At 43.6% G+C, this 15,281-nt stretch overlaps 1 protein-coding gene across 3 annotated transcripts in view; it reads left to right on the plus strand.

Moving 5' to 3' along the window:
- Positions 1-15,281, plus strand: part of VPS13D (vacuolar protein sorting 13 homolog D) — a 255,302-nt gene that overhangs the window by 32,127 nt on the left and 207,894 nt on the right. For all 3 annotated transcript variants that reach the window (XM_042998018.1, XM_042998020.1, XM_042998021.1), the window contains exons 19-23: positions 129-2,342; positions 4,108-4,259; positions 6,946-7,977; positions 11,744-11,834; positions 14,046-14,172. In XM_042998018.1, coding sequence (XP_042853952.1) covers positions 129-2,342; positions 4,108-4,259; positions 6,946-7,977; positions 11,744-11,834; positions 14,046-14,172 — 3,616 coding nt within the window. The remainder of the gene's footprint in view (positions 1-128; positions 2,343-4,107; positions 4,260-6,945; positions 7,978-11,743; positions 11,835-14,045; positions 14,173-15,281) is intronic.

Genomic DNA, 15,281 nt, shown 5'->3' on the forward strand with positions numbered 1-15,281 from the left:
GAGCTTTCATCCATCTATTTTGTAAAGTTGTGGTTGGTTGATTCTCTCTTTTCCTTAACTATTACATGGAAGGAAAGAGTAAGGAAGGAGCAGACATATACTCCGAATCTTCTCTTTTTTATCTGCAGATGACGCCAAGAGGAAGAGTGGGGATGGGCCGGCATCTGAAGAGAACCAGTTTAGTGATGACGAATATAAGACACCTCTTGCCACACCTCCCAACACCCCACCTCCTGAGACAAGCAGCAGTAATGGAGGGAAAACACCTCCATTTCCTGGGGTTGAGTTCAGTGAAGAGCAGCTTCAAGCGCACTTAATGAGCACGAAGATGTATGAGAGGTACTCCCTCTCGTTTATGGACCTCCAGATCATGGTTGGACGAGTGAAGGACAATTGGAAGCATGTCCAGGATATTGATGTGGGACCAACCCATGTGGTTGAGAAATTCAACGTTCACCTACAGTTAGAACGTCGATTGATTTATACTTCAGATCCCAAGTACCCTGGAGCCGTGCTCTCGGGCAACCTACCAGACTTAAAAATCCACATCAATGAAGATAAAATATCTGCCCTGAAGAATTGCTTTGCTCTCCTGACCACCCCAGAAACGAAGGCTTCTGACACTCAGTTTAAAGAGCAGATTTTTCCCCAAGCGGGGCAGCGGGGAAGTTTGCAGGACTCGGTAATGAATTTAACCCAGAGCTTTGTGATGTTAGAGCAGCATACCCGGGAGGTTCTGGTGGAATCACAGCTCCTCCTGGCTGAATTTAAGGTGAACTGTATGCAGCTTGGTGTTGAGACCAATGGCCGGTACATTTCCGTGCTCAAGGTGTTTGGGACCAATGCTCACTTTGTGAAGAGGCCTTATGATGCTGAGGTCTCCCTGACGGTTCACGGTTTGCTCCTGGTGGACACGATGCAGACATACGGTGCCGATTTTGACCTTCTGATGGCTTCGCATAAGAACCTGAGCTTTGATATCCCAACAGGAAGCCTCCGGGATAGCAGGGCCCAGTCCCCTGTCTCTGGACCCGATGCGGTTCACCTCACCAATGCTGCCGCGCTGAACGACCCGTCAGCTACTGGTGTTGCCCTTGAGAAAATTCTCACCAAAGAACAGGAGTCCCTCATTAAACTGGAATATCAGTTTGTGAGTTCAGAGTGCCCGTCGATGAATTTGGACAGCACTCTTCAGGTGATTTCATTGCAGGTGAATAATTTGGATATTATCCTAAACCCGGAGACCATCGTGGAACTGATTGGTTTTCTTCAAAAATCTTTTCCCAAGGAAAAAGACGATTTGAGTCCTCAGCCTTTAATGACCGATTTTGAAAGAAGCTTTAGGGAAGAAGGAACTTACCAGTCTACATACGAACAAAACACTGAGGTTGCAGTGGAGATCCACAGGCTTAACTTACTGCTCGTTCGGACGGTGGGAATGGCCAACGGCGAGAAACATGGCAGAAAAATCGCCACCGCGAGCATTGGCGGCACCAAAGTGAACGTTTCGATGGGCGGCACGTTTGACGTGAACGGTTCTCTCGGCTGCTTGCAGCTTATGGACCTGACACAAGATAATGTTAAGAACCAGTACGTTGTCAGCATTGGGAATTCCATAGGCTATGAAAATATCGTTAGCGATATTGGCTACTTTGAATCTGTATTTGTCAGAATGGAAGATGCAGCCCTCAGTGAAGCTTTGAGTTTCACATTTGTTGAGAAATCTAAACAGGAGTGTTTTCTCAACCTCAAGATGGCTTCCTTGCATTATAACCACTCGGCCAAATTCTTGAAGGAGTTGACATTGTCCATGGATGAACTGGAGGAGAATTTCCGAAGTATGCTGAAAAGCGCAGCTACCAAAGTCACTACGGTACTCGCCACCAAGACGGCCGAATACAGTGAGATGGTGTCACTCTTTGAAACTCCAAGGAAGACTCGGGAAGCCTCCATCTTTGAAGAAAATGAAACGTATGGGTTTGGCCTCGCTGGGTCTCATTCTGACACCGTGAAGCTAATCTTGAACATAAACATCGAATCCCCTGTTGTTTCAATCCCTCGAAAGCCTGGGAGTCCTGAGTTGTTGGTGGGACACTTGGGGCAGATATTCATCCAGAATTTTGTGTCGGGAGATGATGAATCCAGAAGTGACCGCCTGCAGGTGGAAATTAAAGACATTAAGTTATATTCTTTGAATTGCACCCAGTTGGCAGGCAGAGAGGGTCCTGGGTCCGATGTCAGCCGGGCGTTTGGTTCTCCTTCTGGGTCTGCCAGCGCCAATAGTCAAGAGGAAGCTCATTTCACCCGACATGATTTCTTTGAATCTTTGCATAGAGGTCAAGGTGAGGAGCGTAAATCTTTTGTCTCATTTTATCTAAAGATTCTTAACCCAGCTTATGTAGTACTTTGCTAAAAACAACAACAAATAACCTTTTTGTTTAGAATTATCGCCAGTGAGGGATGCCCGGATGGCTCAGTGGGTTAAGCGTCCAGCTTTGGTTCCCATCATGATCTCATGGTTTGTGAGCTCAAGCCCCGCGTTGGGCTCGCTGCTGTCAATGCAGAGCCCGCTTCAGATCTTTGTCCCTTTCTTTCTCTGCTCCTCCTCCATTGTTCTCTCTCAAAAAAAAAAAAAAAAAAAAAAAAAAAAAAATTATAATTATCCCCAGTGAATATTTAAGAAATTCAAATAGAGTTTTAATAGAATGCTTCATATCGGGTTGGTATGTTTTTAGTTTTTTCCATTAGAAACCATATTTGGCAAAGTAAGATTTTTTTTTTTTTAAGTGGCGCTCTTTAGCATTGGGTGAGTGCTTATTTACAGGGTTGCTTTAGAGGGTGGGGTCTGTTAGAGCATTATTTTATTTTTTATTTTTTTAAATTTTTATTTATTTTTGAGAGATGAGTGTGAGCAGGCCAGGGGCAGAGAGAGAGAGGGAGACACAAAATCTGAAGCAGACTCCAGATTCCGTGCTGTCAACACAGAGCCCGATGCGAGGCTTGAACTCACGAACCGCGAGATCATGACCTGGCCCAAAGTCAAGACACTCAACCTTCTGACCCACCCAGGCGCCCGATTTATTTTAATTTTAAAAAAGGTTTATTTTTCTGAGAGAGAGCGTGAGCAGGGGAGGGGCAGAGAGAGAGGGACAGAGGATCTGCGCTGACAGCAGAGAGCTCGATGTGGGGCTCAAACTCATGAAATCATGACCTAAGCTGAAGTTGGACGCTCAACTGACTGAGCATCCAGGTACCCCTAGAGAGTTATTTAATTTGGTCAAATACATCTGTTTTTTTTCAGTTCCAGCTGTAGGTCTTTGCTAGTTAAATATTGTAGTCCAAGATAGCTGGAGGGATTGACGTAAGTGGAATATGAAATTTAGTCTGCAGATGGTGTATTTCCCTTTCAGTATTCTTCCATCCTCTGTAATGGGTTGGTGGTCCAGAGTTCTAGGAATAAAATGCCTGTATTTGTGTTCTCGATCTGATCTGCTAAAACCAAACAGTTCAATCTATTATTAGTCTTGGCATTTGCAGACATCAGGTGAGCCCTAAAGCCTGGCTTTACTTATTGGTGAAGAAATTCATGCCTCTGAGAACTTCTCCTTCTGTGGTTCTCAGATGTTAATTCACCAGTTCACTTAACCTCCTTCTCCCAAGACTGTTTTCTCTGCTTGTTCACTTAGAACCTGATATTGTTCTTGATTTTGATGTATGCCCAGTAAGAGGGAGCAATCTGTAATTGAAAACTGGGTAGGGGATGAGCAGTTCGGTTTGGAAAATGCTGGCTTGGGAGGCTAAGGGAAGCTTAGAGACCTCGCCTGGATTAATGTTCACCCCATTGTATTTTGAAGCCATCAAATGGAGCATGTCATGAAAATATTGATTCTTTTTGTGTATAAGTTTATGTTGTACTCTGCTTACTATGGGTTTTGTTCTTAGGATAGTAATATAAGTTTGTACTCAATCGCGCACCCCAGGTGCCAAGCCTTTCTGCCCTCTGGGCCTAATGACTCATGGGCTCTATTTTATTTACCCTATACTTAATCAGCAATGATGCGATAAATACTAGTTTTTCCAATCTGTCATTTTTCTCTGTTATGCCAGCTTTTCACATCCTGAACAATACCACCATTCAGTTTAAACTGGAGAAGATCCCTATAGAGAGAGAATCTGAATTGACTTTCTCCCTTAGTCCAGATGACCTGGGAACTTCTAGCATCATGAAGATTGAAGGGAAATTTGTCAACCCAGTTCAGGTAAGCACCTTGTTGATTTTCATGTCTGGACAGTTGAAGTCATATATTTACTTTATACTTACATCAGTGTATTCATGTCTTGTTATGTTACGTATGTGTATATATGAAATGTTAGAAGGAAAATATGTAAGTTCAAAGAGACAGTGTGACCGTGTATTACTGCTGATAACTTGTTCTGTAAATGTGGAGCCCTATCACTGTACCCTTTTGTCACTGGGGAATTGGTTTTGTTAGCCGTCTTCATGTGGAGGAGTGGTGAGTTATGTAGAGGGAGAGGGCAGATCTTTAATTCCATTGCCATTCAGAAGCAGGCAAAATTATTGCTGGAAAAGTCAGAGCCTGTCTTTCCCAGGAGGATATAGTTCTTGTCACTCTTTTGACATGCTTGGCTCAGCCTATGAAACAATCTGATTATTTGAGCTGTTGACAGATCCTTTCAAGGGAGAATTAGTCTTACTCTTTTTGAAATGGAATGGGCCGGGATAGGGATTGTGTGTGTGTGTGTGTGTGTATGTGTGTGTGTTTAGTGAGTATGCCTGTGTGTGTGGTGACTATATGTGTATGCAACTGTCATCCTTTTTCCTTCAAAAATGTCGTTCTTCCTGTTTTCACAGGGATAAGAGCAAAGAGTATATCGTTATAAAATAGTAGGGACGGGCAGGCTCTTAGGACAGTGGACCCTCTCTTTGGGCAGTAATTGGTCTCTAGTCTGTATCTGGCAGCTGCTCTGGAGTAACTCAGGAGTGCTGTTAACAGAATGCATGGACCTTTTAATATTTAAATTAAAACAATGTTTTTATTTTATTTTTGAGAGAGGGAGAGAGAGAGTAAGCTAGAGAGGGGCAGAGAGAAGGAGGGAGACACAGAATCTGAAGCAGGCTCCAGGCTCTGAGCTGTCAGCACAGAGCCCGACATGGGGCTTGAACTTGTGAACCACGAGATCATGACCTGGGCTGAAGTCGGGCGCTCAACTGACTGAGCCACCCAGGTGCTCCAGAATGCGTGGACCTTTTGACATCAGTGGTTCCTGAATAGGTGTCCCTGGGTGAGAGGACTTCCCCCAAAACTTTCCCTTCCTGGTTAAGCTTTTTTGCCTTATCAGTAGTGGCTACTAGGGTGGTTTTTTTCACCTTAAATCTAGCATATGACATGAATTCTGTTGGATTATTATGTTTACCATTGACTTAGTGTGGCTTTTGATGAAAATCTTCTAAAAATTACTGTAAATCATTCTTCAAATTAATACTTAATAATTTAGTAATTTAATTTTAAAATATTTTATTATGAAAATTTAAAAACATACGCAAAAGTGGAATAGTTTAAAGTTTACTATTTTGAGAGAGAGAGAGAGAGCGTGCAGAGAGAGAGGGAGAGAGAGAATCCCAAGTAGGCTCTGAGCTCTCAGCGTGCAGCCTGATGCAGGGCTTGATCCCACGAACCGTGAGCCCATGACCTGAGCTGAAATCGAAAGTTGGATGCTTAATTGACTGTGCCACAGAGGCACGCCATGTAGCATAATACATTTTAATGCATTTTTGGATTTCAGAGACATTTTTGATTAGTTAAAAAAATGTGTTTTCACTTTTAGTTTGTTTGAATCAGAATCCAAATGAGACCCGTACAATCCGTTTGCATGATACATCGTGTGGGTCTCTGTTCAGTTTCTTTCATGTTTTCCCTGCACGCTGTTATTGTGAGAAGTCAGGCAGTGGCCCTTAGGTTGTCCCACATTCAGATTTGGCTGTTTGGTTATGGCATCACTTGTTCTCCCACATTTCCTGTAAACTATACCTTCACTCTACAGGTTTATTTGGATTCAGGTTCTTTTTTTGGCCAGAACACTTCAGCGTGGTGCTGGGTCCTTCATATTGCATTATTTCAAGAGGCACATAATGCTTGGTTGTCTTTATGTTAGTGATGCTCAAATTGATGATTGCGTGCAGGTGACGAGAACCCGATCTGCCCATTGTAAAATTCCCTGCTGGTCGTTCATAGAAGGGCCGATTCCACGGATGACCTCTGATGGGCTATGTTAGTTCATTGGGGGCTGTAAAACTATCACTTTTTAATTCTATCATTTCTATATCTGTTTGGAATTCCTGTTAAAAAATTGCCCATAAATACTTAAAAAACTTTTGTGAAAATATTTTTAATGAGAAATTGTAATTAAAACCAAAGTAAGGGAGAGAAAACATAAGTAATCATGACTTATCATTATTGTCATTAAAAACCACTTTGTTTGTTTAGCTGAAGTAAAAACAGAGGTTATGACCCTAATTGGGGATGATCGGCGAGTTTTAGAACCCTGAGCCTTGTTTCTCAGTCCTGTGGTGTAGCCACAGTAGACTTTTGGCAGTTTTCCCGTCAATTTCTGGTATTGTTTTTGTGGGTTTAGACAGAGTGATTTTGCTGATTCAGGCCCACAGTCAACAGGACTTACTGAACATTGGTTGTGTTAAGATTATTTTGTGAGGTGCTGGGGGAGGCGGCAGGAGGGCCTCATCGGTAGACGTGGGTCACAGAGAGGTAAGGACAGAAAAGAAACAGAAGGGATAGTTCCTGCTGTCATCCAGTTTAGAACGTCTTGGGGAAACCCATGAACATCAACTATGGAAACTTGTGGGCGGTGCATGTGAGCGCAGTTAATAATAGTAGTGAATAACTACATTTTTCTCTTTGACTACAGGTGGTGTTAGCAAAGCATGTATATGAGCAGGTTTTACAGACACTGGACAATCTTGTGTATAGTGAAGATCTGAATAAGTTTCCAGTCACTGCTGCCTCCTCACCTTGCCCTAATTCTCCTCTGCCTTCCCTCAGTACCTGTGGAGAACCTTCCATTGAAAGGAAGGAGAATGGATTGTTCAGCCACTCCGGCCTTTCTAACTCTTCTCAAAAGTCCTTGTCTCTGAAGGAAGTCAAGTCCTTTACCCAGATTCAAGCCAACTTTTGTATCCCGGAGCTTCAAGTCCAGCTAAGTGGAGATCTGACTTTGGGGGCCCAGGGTCTTGTGAGCTTAAAGTTTCAGGATTTTGAGGTAGAATTCAGTAAAGACCATCCTCAGACTTTATCCATTCAGATTGCCCTGCGCTCTCTGCTCATGGAAGACTTACTGGAGAAGAATCCGGATTCCAAATACAAGAACCTGATGGTGTCTCGGGGGGCCCCTAAGCCATCTAGTTTAGCACAAAAAGAATATCTCTCTCAGTCCTGTCCTTCAGTATCCAATGTGGAGTATCCTGATATGCCTCGGTCTCTTCCTTCCCACATGGAAGAAGCTCCTAATGTCTTCCAGCTGTACCAGAGACCCACCTCGGCATCCCGGAAGAAGCCAAAGGAAGTCCAAGACCAGGACTATCCCTTGACTCCACCCCCTTCTCCAACGGTAGACGAGCCCAAGATACTTGCTGGAAAGAGTAAATTTGATGATTCTTTGGTACATATCAATGTATTCTTGGTGGATAAGAAACATCCAGAATTCTCTTCCAGTTACAGTCGAGTTAACCGGAACATTGATGTTGATTTTAACTGCTTGGATGTACTGATCACGCTGCAAACGTGGGTGGTGATACTGGATTTTTTTGGAATTGGTTCCACTGCAGACAACCATGCAATGAAGGTACCTCCTGAGGACATTCCACAAAATGTGAAGTCAGAATCGAATGCTCTCGTAGAGTCTGAACTTCAGGATCCGGTTAACACCAAGCTGGATCTCAAGGTATCACTTCCCTTTGGCTCCTTGAAGTTCCAGGAATGAATTTTGCTGTGTTCACTTACGTGCGCCTGTCGTACATTTACTCTAGAAAGTAGATCTTGTTGGCAGGGGAGCTATCTGTAGTCTGGATGCCTGTTAATATTTTAGAAGAGGTTTTTGTATAAAGCCCATCAGGAGGCATGGAAAACAAATGGTTTAAGTAACCGGTATTTCTTTGGGTTGTGCAGTTCAGTGGAATGCCTTATTTTCTTGGAGCCTCAGTTTCCTCTTTTTCCCATCACCCATCCGTTTGGTTGCCTTCCACCATTCGACTCATTAAGATAACCGAGTGAGGTAACGCACGTAAAGCACCTGGCCGGGTGTCTGGTGCATGGTAGCTACTCTGGGATGTGGTCTTCCTGCTCGCTGAGATCGTTACTGGCTTTTTGAGGCAACAGGCCAGCCCTTGAGATTGGAGCCTCAGGACGGCCTGCGGGTCCGAATCCTGGCACTTCTGCTGTAACCTATAGCTGTGTGGCCTTGGGCACAGTTTTTAGCTTCTCTCTCCCTCGATTTTCTCACCTGTAAACTGGGGGTGTTGGATGGTGCCTCTGTCGTCGGGATGTTGCAAGGATTGTGTGAGAGGACTAAATGGGCAAGGCCCTTTGCACAGCGCGTGGCATGAAGTAAGCATTCAGTGAACGACAGCTGGTTTTATTTTTGCTGTACTGTGGCTCACCGTACTTACACGTACTTGTCCTTGGTACTCGTATTGCGAATGTTTAAGAACACATAAAAAGTAGCGTTTGAATTTAAGGTTATTCTGCTCTGTGCGTGAGCACGGTAAGATGTGTAAGCAGTTCAATTTAATTGACCATTTGGGGGCACACCATAGCAGCTAGCACCTTCCAGAGCCCCGGGCTCCCTGCAGTGGCTGGTTATGTGTGTGTCTGGAGGGTGAAGTTCATCTACCTGCCTTCTCCAGTGCAGACTTGGCACCTGCCGCCGGGGAGAATCACATGTAATCCACTTGCTATCTTCTTCTTTCCTTAGCTGGCAGGAGGCTGCATTCTTCTAGAAATGGAAGAGCTTCCAGGGCAGAGTTGGCCACGAACGAGTCTCACTTCCCCTGCTCAGTGTGTGCAAGTGAGTGCCGGGGCAGTGCAGAGTCCCCCGGCACCTTGGTTAGCGAGATGGATGGAAATTGGAGAGGCTTCAGCCCTTGTTTTGGACGTCACGTGTTGGTACCCATAACTTCAGTCTTGTGGTGCCTGTAACGGAGGGCCTCAGGCGCCCCTTGGTGTTGGGTGTGGAAGCGCTCTGGGCGCCTTGCACAGATGGAGTGTAGCCGGCTTCACAAGAGAACGAGACTGGACGATGCCCCTCGGCAGTGGGCTGTTTTAGAATAAGAATTTTTGAAAACATGTTTATTGTGGGAATTTTCAGACAACACAAAAGAACAGTTGAAGGAACTTCCGTTTACTTAATTCCTTTGAGATTCATCACATTTACTTTATTCGTTTTTTCTTTTTGCTGAATTATTTTATTTTATTTTATTTATTTATTTTTAATGTTTATTTTTGAAAGAGAGAGAGGGAGAAAGAAAGAGAGGGTGAGCAGGGGAGGGGCAGAGAGAGAGGGAGACACAGAATCGGAAGCAGGCTCTAGGCTCCGAGCTGTCAGCACAGAGCCCGACGTGGTGCTCGAACCCACGGACTGTGAGATCATGACCTGAGCCAAAGTCGGACTGAGCCATCCAGGCGCCCCTTGCTGAAATATTTTAAAGCAAATTCCAGATAATATCATTTTACCTCTACATGCCTCAGTAGTCATTTCTAAAAAAAAAATGTGGACGTTATCTTACATAACTAACTCTAACGAGAATTTCTTGGTATTGTGTAAGACCCGTCTATAATCAGATCTTTCTGATTATCTCAAAATAGCCCTTTTGCTGATGGATTGTAGAGAAATGAGTGGTTAAGAAACTTCCCTGTGATCTCTACAATTCATTGGAATAATTTGCTTTTCTGAGCCGTAGTTTCTTTGTCTACAAAATGGGGAGCATTAAATAAAATGATATATGAATCTTTTGAATGTGAGTTCAAAATAGGTTCACATGTTCCGTTTGCTCTCATTTCTTCTAAATCTCTGTTGATTAAAGAAAACCAGTCTTTATTTACCCCCTGCCACTGGCTTGTAGAAACCGGGCTAATGTGTCCTGTAGAGTGTCGCACATTCTGGATCTTTTTGTTTTCTTTTGGTGCCATTGACTTCTTTTATCTTCTAATTTTAGAAATGGAAGTTAGCTCTAGAGGCCTCATCAGATTCAGGTTCAGCTTTTTGTTAAGAGCATGTGGTAGGTCGTGCTGGGTGCTTCCTGTTGTATTATGCTAGAGGGGATTGCAGTGTTTGGTTGTCCCACTTTTAGGGACACTAGGATTTGTGTTAAGAGTGGGGTCAGGTGGTGACAGCTGGATTCCTCTAATGAAAGCATTTTTAGCCCCACTATATTTGTTACTTGGGTGATTAAGTGGCTAGAGGTTTTCTGTTTCCCTCCTACTTGATAATCTCATTTCCTTGAGACCTGTGTGTCTGTGACAAAAAAACTTTCTGCCGTGGAGGCTCTATGGCGCTGGAGGGGCCTCCAAGGCCACTGCACCTGTAGTAATCCCCTCCTTTTTTCTCTGCCTTTCTCTATAGATGTTCCTTCTCCTGCCTTTCTTCCTATTCTTTTCTCTCTTTCTTCCCCCGTCTTTTTCCTTCCTTATCATTCATTCATCAGATGTTTCCTGAGCACCTGCTTAGCGGTAGGCACTAAAGAGAAAGGGGGGAGTGTGGCATTTGGAAGCAGGGATGTGAATTGAGGTTTGACCTCCTCTCTCCTTCCTTCTCTCCAACTGATCCCTTTTCCCCAGTGACAACACTAAGGTTCCTGTCTCAACACATCGTAGAGATACGAGTCCTTTGAATATTTAAAATGACAGTGTTACCATACTGTGTTTATTTGATTTTTTTTAAGTTTATTTATTTATTTTGAGAGAGAGAGAGAGAGAGAGAGAGAGAGAGAGAGAGAATCCCAAGCAGGCTCTGTGACGTGAGTGCAGAGCCCTACGTGGGACTCCATCTCATGAACCGTGAGATCATGACCTGGGCCGAGATCAAGAGTCAGATGCTTAACCAGCTGAGCCACCCAGGCACCCCCGTAATGGATTTATTTGTTACAAAGAATGCAGATCCTAAGACAGAGGGTTTTGGCTTTCTTCTGTTTCTGCTTGTCCCTTGAAAAGAAAATGTTTCATTGTGGTTCCTAGGTGAAGTCCCACTGGTCACCAGGGGCTTCTATTAAATATTTGTCCAGGGATTAAATGGGATTCTAAATCCTGTTTATCATTTTGCTTGGACAGATTTCTTAGGCTGAGACTTTACTTAATGAACCTCTATGAGCGATGACAGAAGAATGCAGTATGGAACACATGCACAAACAATGAGAAAAATTGTTTTATAACCCAACCCATTTCACTAACAGAGTATAGACAAGGCGACTGCAGAGACGCTATACCACAGGCCCTGGGTTTCGGGGTGCCTGGTGGAGCCCCTTTCTCCTCAGCTCTCTCCTTAGATCATGGTTTGACTGCTGAAGAGGGCCGAAAGGAAACCGGCGTCCACAGAAGCGCTGCCTCAAATTTCCCGAGCCTTTGTGCGTCTCCCTCCGTTGGGTTTTGCCGTTTGCCCGAAAGATGCCTTTTCTCCCCCAGTAAGATCTGCCTTGCTTTATGTCCCACGTTCTTAGGTGCATTCGCTCTCTCTCGTGCTGAATAAGACCACCAGTGAGCTGGCTAAAGCGAGTGTGTCCAAATTAGCGGCACACCTGGAAATGATTGGTAAGTGGGGAGAAATCGAACTTGCACAATCTGGTAAGAATTTGAACCTCCTCCTCCTCCTTTTCTCACAAATCTAATTGTCCTCACATGCAAATAAGGTGTGGAATCACTGGATTCCCGGTGGTTGTTCCCGAATACTGGCTTATGGATCAGAATCATGTGGACAGCTTGTTAAAAATGCAGGTGTCTGGGACCCTGCCCCCCGCCCTCCCGCTACCAAAAATGTGATTCATTAGGTTGGGATGGAGCCCTGGCATCTATCCGTGTTTTTAACAAACTCTGTCTGGGGTGACTATATAATTTTTCTTTGTCCAAATTGGAACATTTTGAGAGTGAAAGGGGGCATTATTAGTAATTACACCTGGGAAACCGGGGAATAGGTTCCCTCTATTGCATTAGTAGAGGGAGCCTTCGATAGGGCGCATGATTTCAGGCACGAGGATGTGGCAGAGCCGGCATTCTTTCCAACGGGACTGTGCAGGTAGAAGTTCTTAGTGGAACACAAGTGATCAGCCACGTCGAGTTCTAAATAGCAGAGGTTTATAAAGTGTGAGTAAAACACCCCTCCTTCCTTAATAGTGGAAGATCACAGAGCTCAAATGTTGATTCTGTAATAAAAATGGGAATGTCTTTTGGGGGGAGGAATGAACTGAAATGAGATTTCACGTCTGGTATAAGCTAATTTATAAAAGCTTGGAGGAGATAGGTCTTTAAAAATTGGGAGAAGCTTGGGTATTTTTGTTAGGTGACGAGAAGAGTCCAAAATAAGTTATGTGTCTTCACTTCATTGAGAGCTGAACTAGCATGCCAGATATAAACACCTAAGTCACGGCTTTGTGGTGCTAATTATGATGATAAAATTTGCTTTATGGAGGCAGCAGTTTGCAGTATCGCTTTTTATTATCCATACCATGTGAAGAATGAGTCATTGTAGGCGAACACCCCAGGTGTGCATGTTTTAACATCCTTCTTTATTCTTTTCCACCTTCAGGGGGTTTCACTCTTGTGACACCAGAGTAGTTTTAAATCTTGTCTCCAGTGTCTGTCTCATTAATCGCACTTTTTTATTAAATCACACTGACACCCACTTAAATGCCTGAATAGCTGACATATCTGACGCTTCCTCCTTTATTCTCTTATCCATCGCGCAGTTGATAGACCTTATGCTGTTTCACTAATTTTAATTAGTGGTCTTCATCTCAGAAAGGATCCCGTTCTGTCTGTATTTAGAAATGTTGGGGCACCTGGGTGGCTCAGTCGGTTGAGCATCCGACTTTGGCTCGGGTAACGATCTTGCGGTCCGTGGGTTCGAGCCCCGCGTCGGGCTCTGGGCTGATGGCTCAGAGCCTGGAGCCTGCTTCCGATTCTGTGTCTCCCTCTCTCTCTGCCCCTCCCCTGTTCATGCTTTGTCTCTCTCTGTCTCAAAAATAACTAAACGTTAAAAAAAAAAAAAATTAGATATGTTGTTTTTAGGGGCGCCTGGGTGGCTCAGTAGGTTAAGCGTCTGACTTTGGCTCAGGTCATGATCTCGCAGTCTGTGGGCCTGAGCCCTGTGTCAGGCTTTGTGCTGACAGCTTGGAGCCTGGAGCCTGCTTCGAATTCTGTGTCTCTTTCTCTCCTTCTGCCCCTTCCCTGCTCGCACTCTGTTTCTTTCTCTCAAAAATAAACATAAAAAAAAAAACTTAAAAAAAATATTTTAAATGTTTATTTTTGAGAGAGAGAGAGAGCGAGAGCAAGTGAGCACACAAGCAAAGAGGGACAGAGAGAGGAAGACAGAGAATCCCAAGCAGCCTCCACACTGTCAGCGCAGACCCCGATGTAGGGCTCGAACTCACGAACCGTGAGATGATGACCTGAGCCAAGACCAAGAGTTGGACGCTTACCTGACTGAGCCACCCAGGCGCCCCTGTATTTAGAAATGTTTTATCCTTTAATTTGTGTATGCATTTAATTTCTTTCCCTCGTAAAGGTTAAAGTATGATATTGCTGTATTGTTTCAACCCCCTTTGGACTTCTGCATTGAGACTTTGAAATACTGTGTAAAATGTTTTTGGCGGGTGCATTGGAATATGAAAACTAGCCTTTGACATTTAATTTGATTAAATAGTGAAAAGTCTGAGGCATGTGTGGATCGGTTTTTGTTCTAGACATATTTAAGGTGTATGACAAAAAAAGATACATAGGCGTGTGTTCTATTTTTAACATCCCTAGATGGAGACCTGGCCTTGCAGGGAAGCATCGGGAGCCTGTCCCTAAGTGACCTTACAGCCCACGGAGAATTCTACAGAGAGCGGTTTACTACCAGTGGAGAAGAAGCACTCATTTTCCAAACTTTTAAGTAAAAATACCCATTTTTCTCGTTTGACATTTTGTCATATTTGTTGCTGTTTCAAATTCTTGCTGGCTAAACCAATAAAAGTTTAAAAAAGTTTTTACCGTCTTAGGTAAAATTGATATGATCTAGTTGCAAGGAATCCTGATTTATAGTAAAATGGATCTTTGTTGAAGTGGGCTACTCAGTCCTCATAAACAGATGGTGTGTGATTGAAATAATTCTTTTTTTCTTTACGATTTTTTTTTTTTAAATTTTTTTTAATGTTTATTTTATTATTTGAGAGACAGAGAGAGACAGAGCATGAACGGGGGAGGGGCAGAGAGAGAGGGAGACACAGAATCGGAAGCAGGCTCCAGGCTCTGGGCCATCAGCCCAGAGCCCGACGCGGGGCTTGAACTCACGGACCGCGAGATCGTGACCTGAGCCGAAGTCGGACGCTTAACCGACCGAGCCACCCAGGCGCCCCACGATTTTTTTTTTTTAAGTAATGTCCACACCCAACGTGGGGCTCAAACTCACAACCCCAAGATTGAGAGTCACATGCTCTACTAACTGAGCCAGCCAGACACCCTGAAATAATTCTGAATATTAAAAAGCCTGGGATCTCACTGGCTTGTTATGTGACCTTAGGCAAGTCACTTAATCTCCACGAATCAGTTTTTCTATCTAAATATTGAGAAGACGAAGTTAGATCACTTTCCATCTCCCTTTCAACATTCTGGAATGATTTCAGCCTGAGAAAGTTGTTGAAGATATAGATGTTAAATTATATGATGCATTTTTTTCTCTATAAAAGTCTATATTGAATCTTTTCTTTCTTTTGTCCTTTTTTTTTTTTTTTTTCTTTTGGTGTTTATTTTTAAGCGAGAAAGAGAGAGCATACCATGCCCATTAAATTGAAAACCATTCATAAAAGTTTCCTAATTTGTCTTGGAATGTACATGGTAAACCTCTTTGGCCCACATTTCACTGAAGTAAACAGACTTCTTTCTGCTTCCAGGAGACTGTTTTCCCCAGAAACACCAATTGCATTGCCTAATTTTTTCTTTCCCCATCGTTTCATGACCTTATTTTTGTACCTTTTGAGTCCATATTGTTACAATCTTTGAGGA

This window comes from Panthera tigris, chromosome C1, assembly GCF_018350195.1.
Source record: "Panthera tigris isolate Pti1 chromosome C1, P.tigris_Pti1_mat1.1, whole genome shotgun sequence".
Classification (NCBI taxonomy): Eukaryota; Metazoa; Chordata; class Mammalia; order Carnivora; family Felidae; genus Panthera; species Panthera tigris.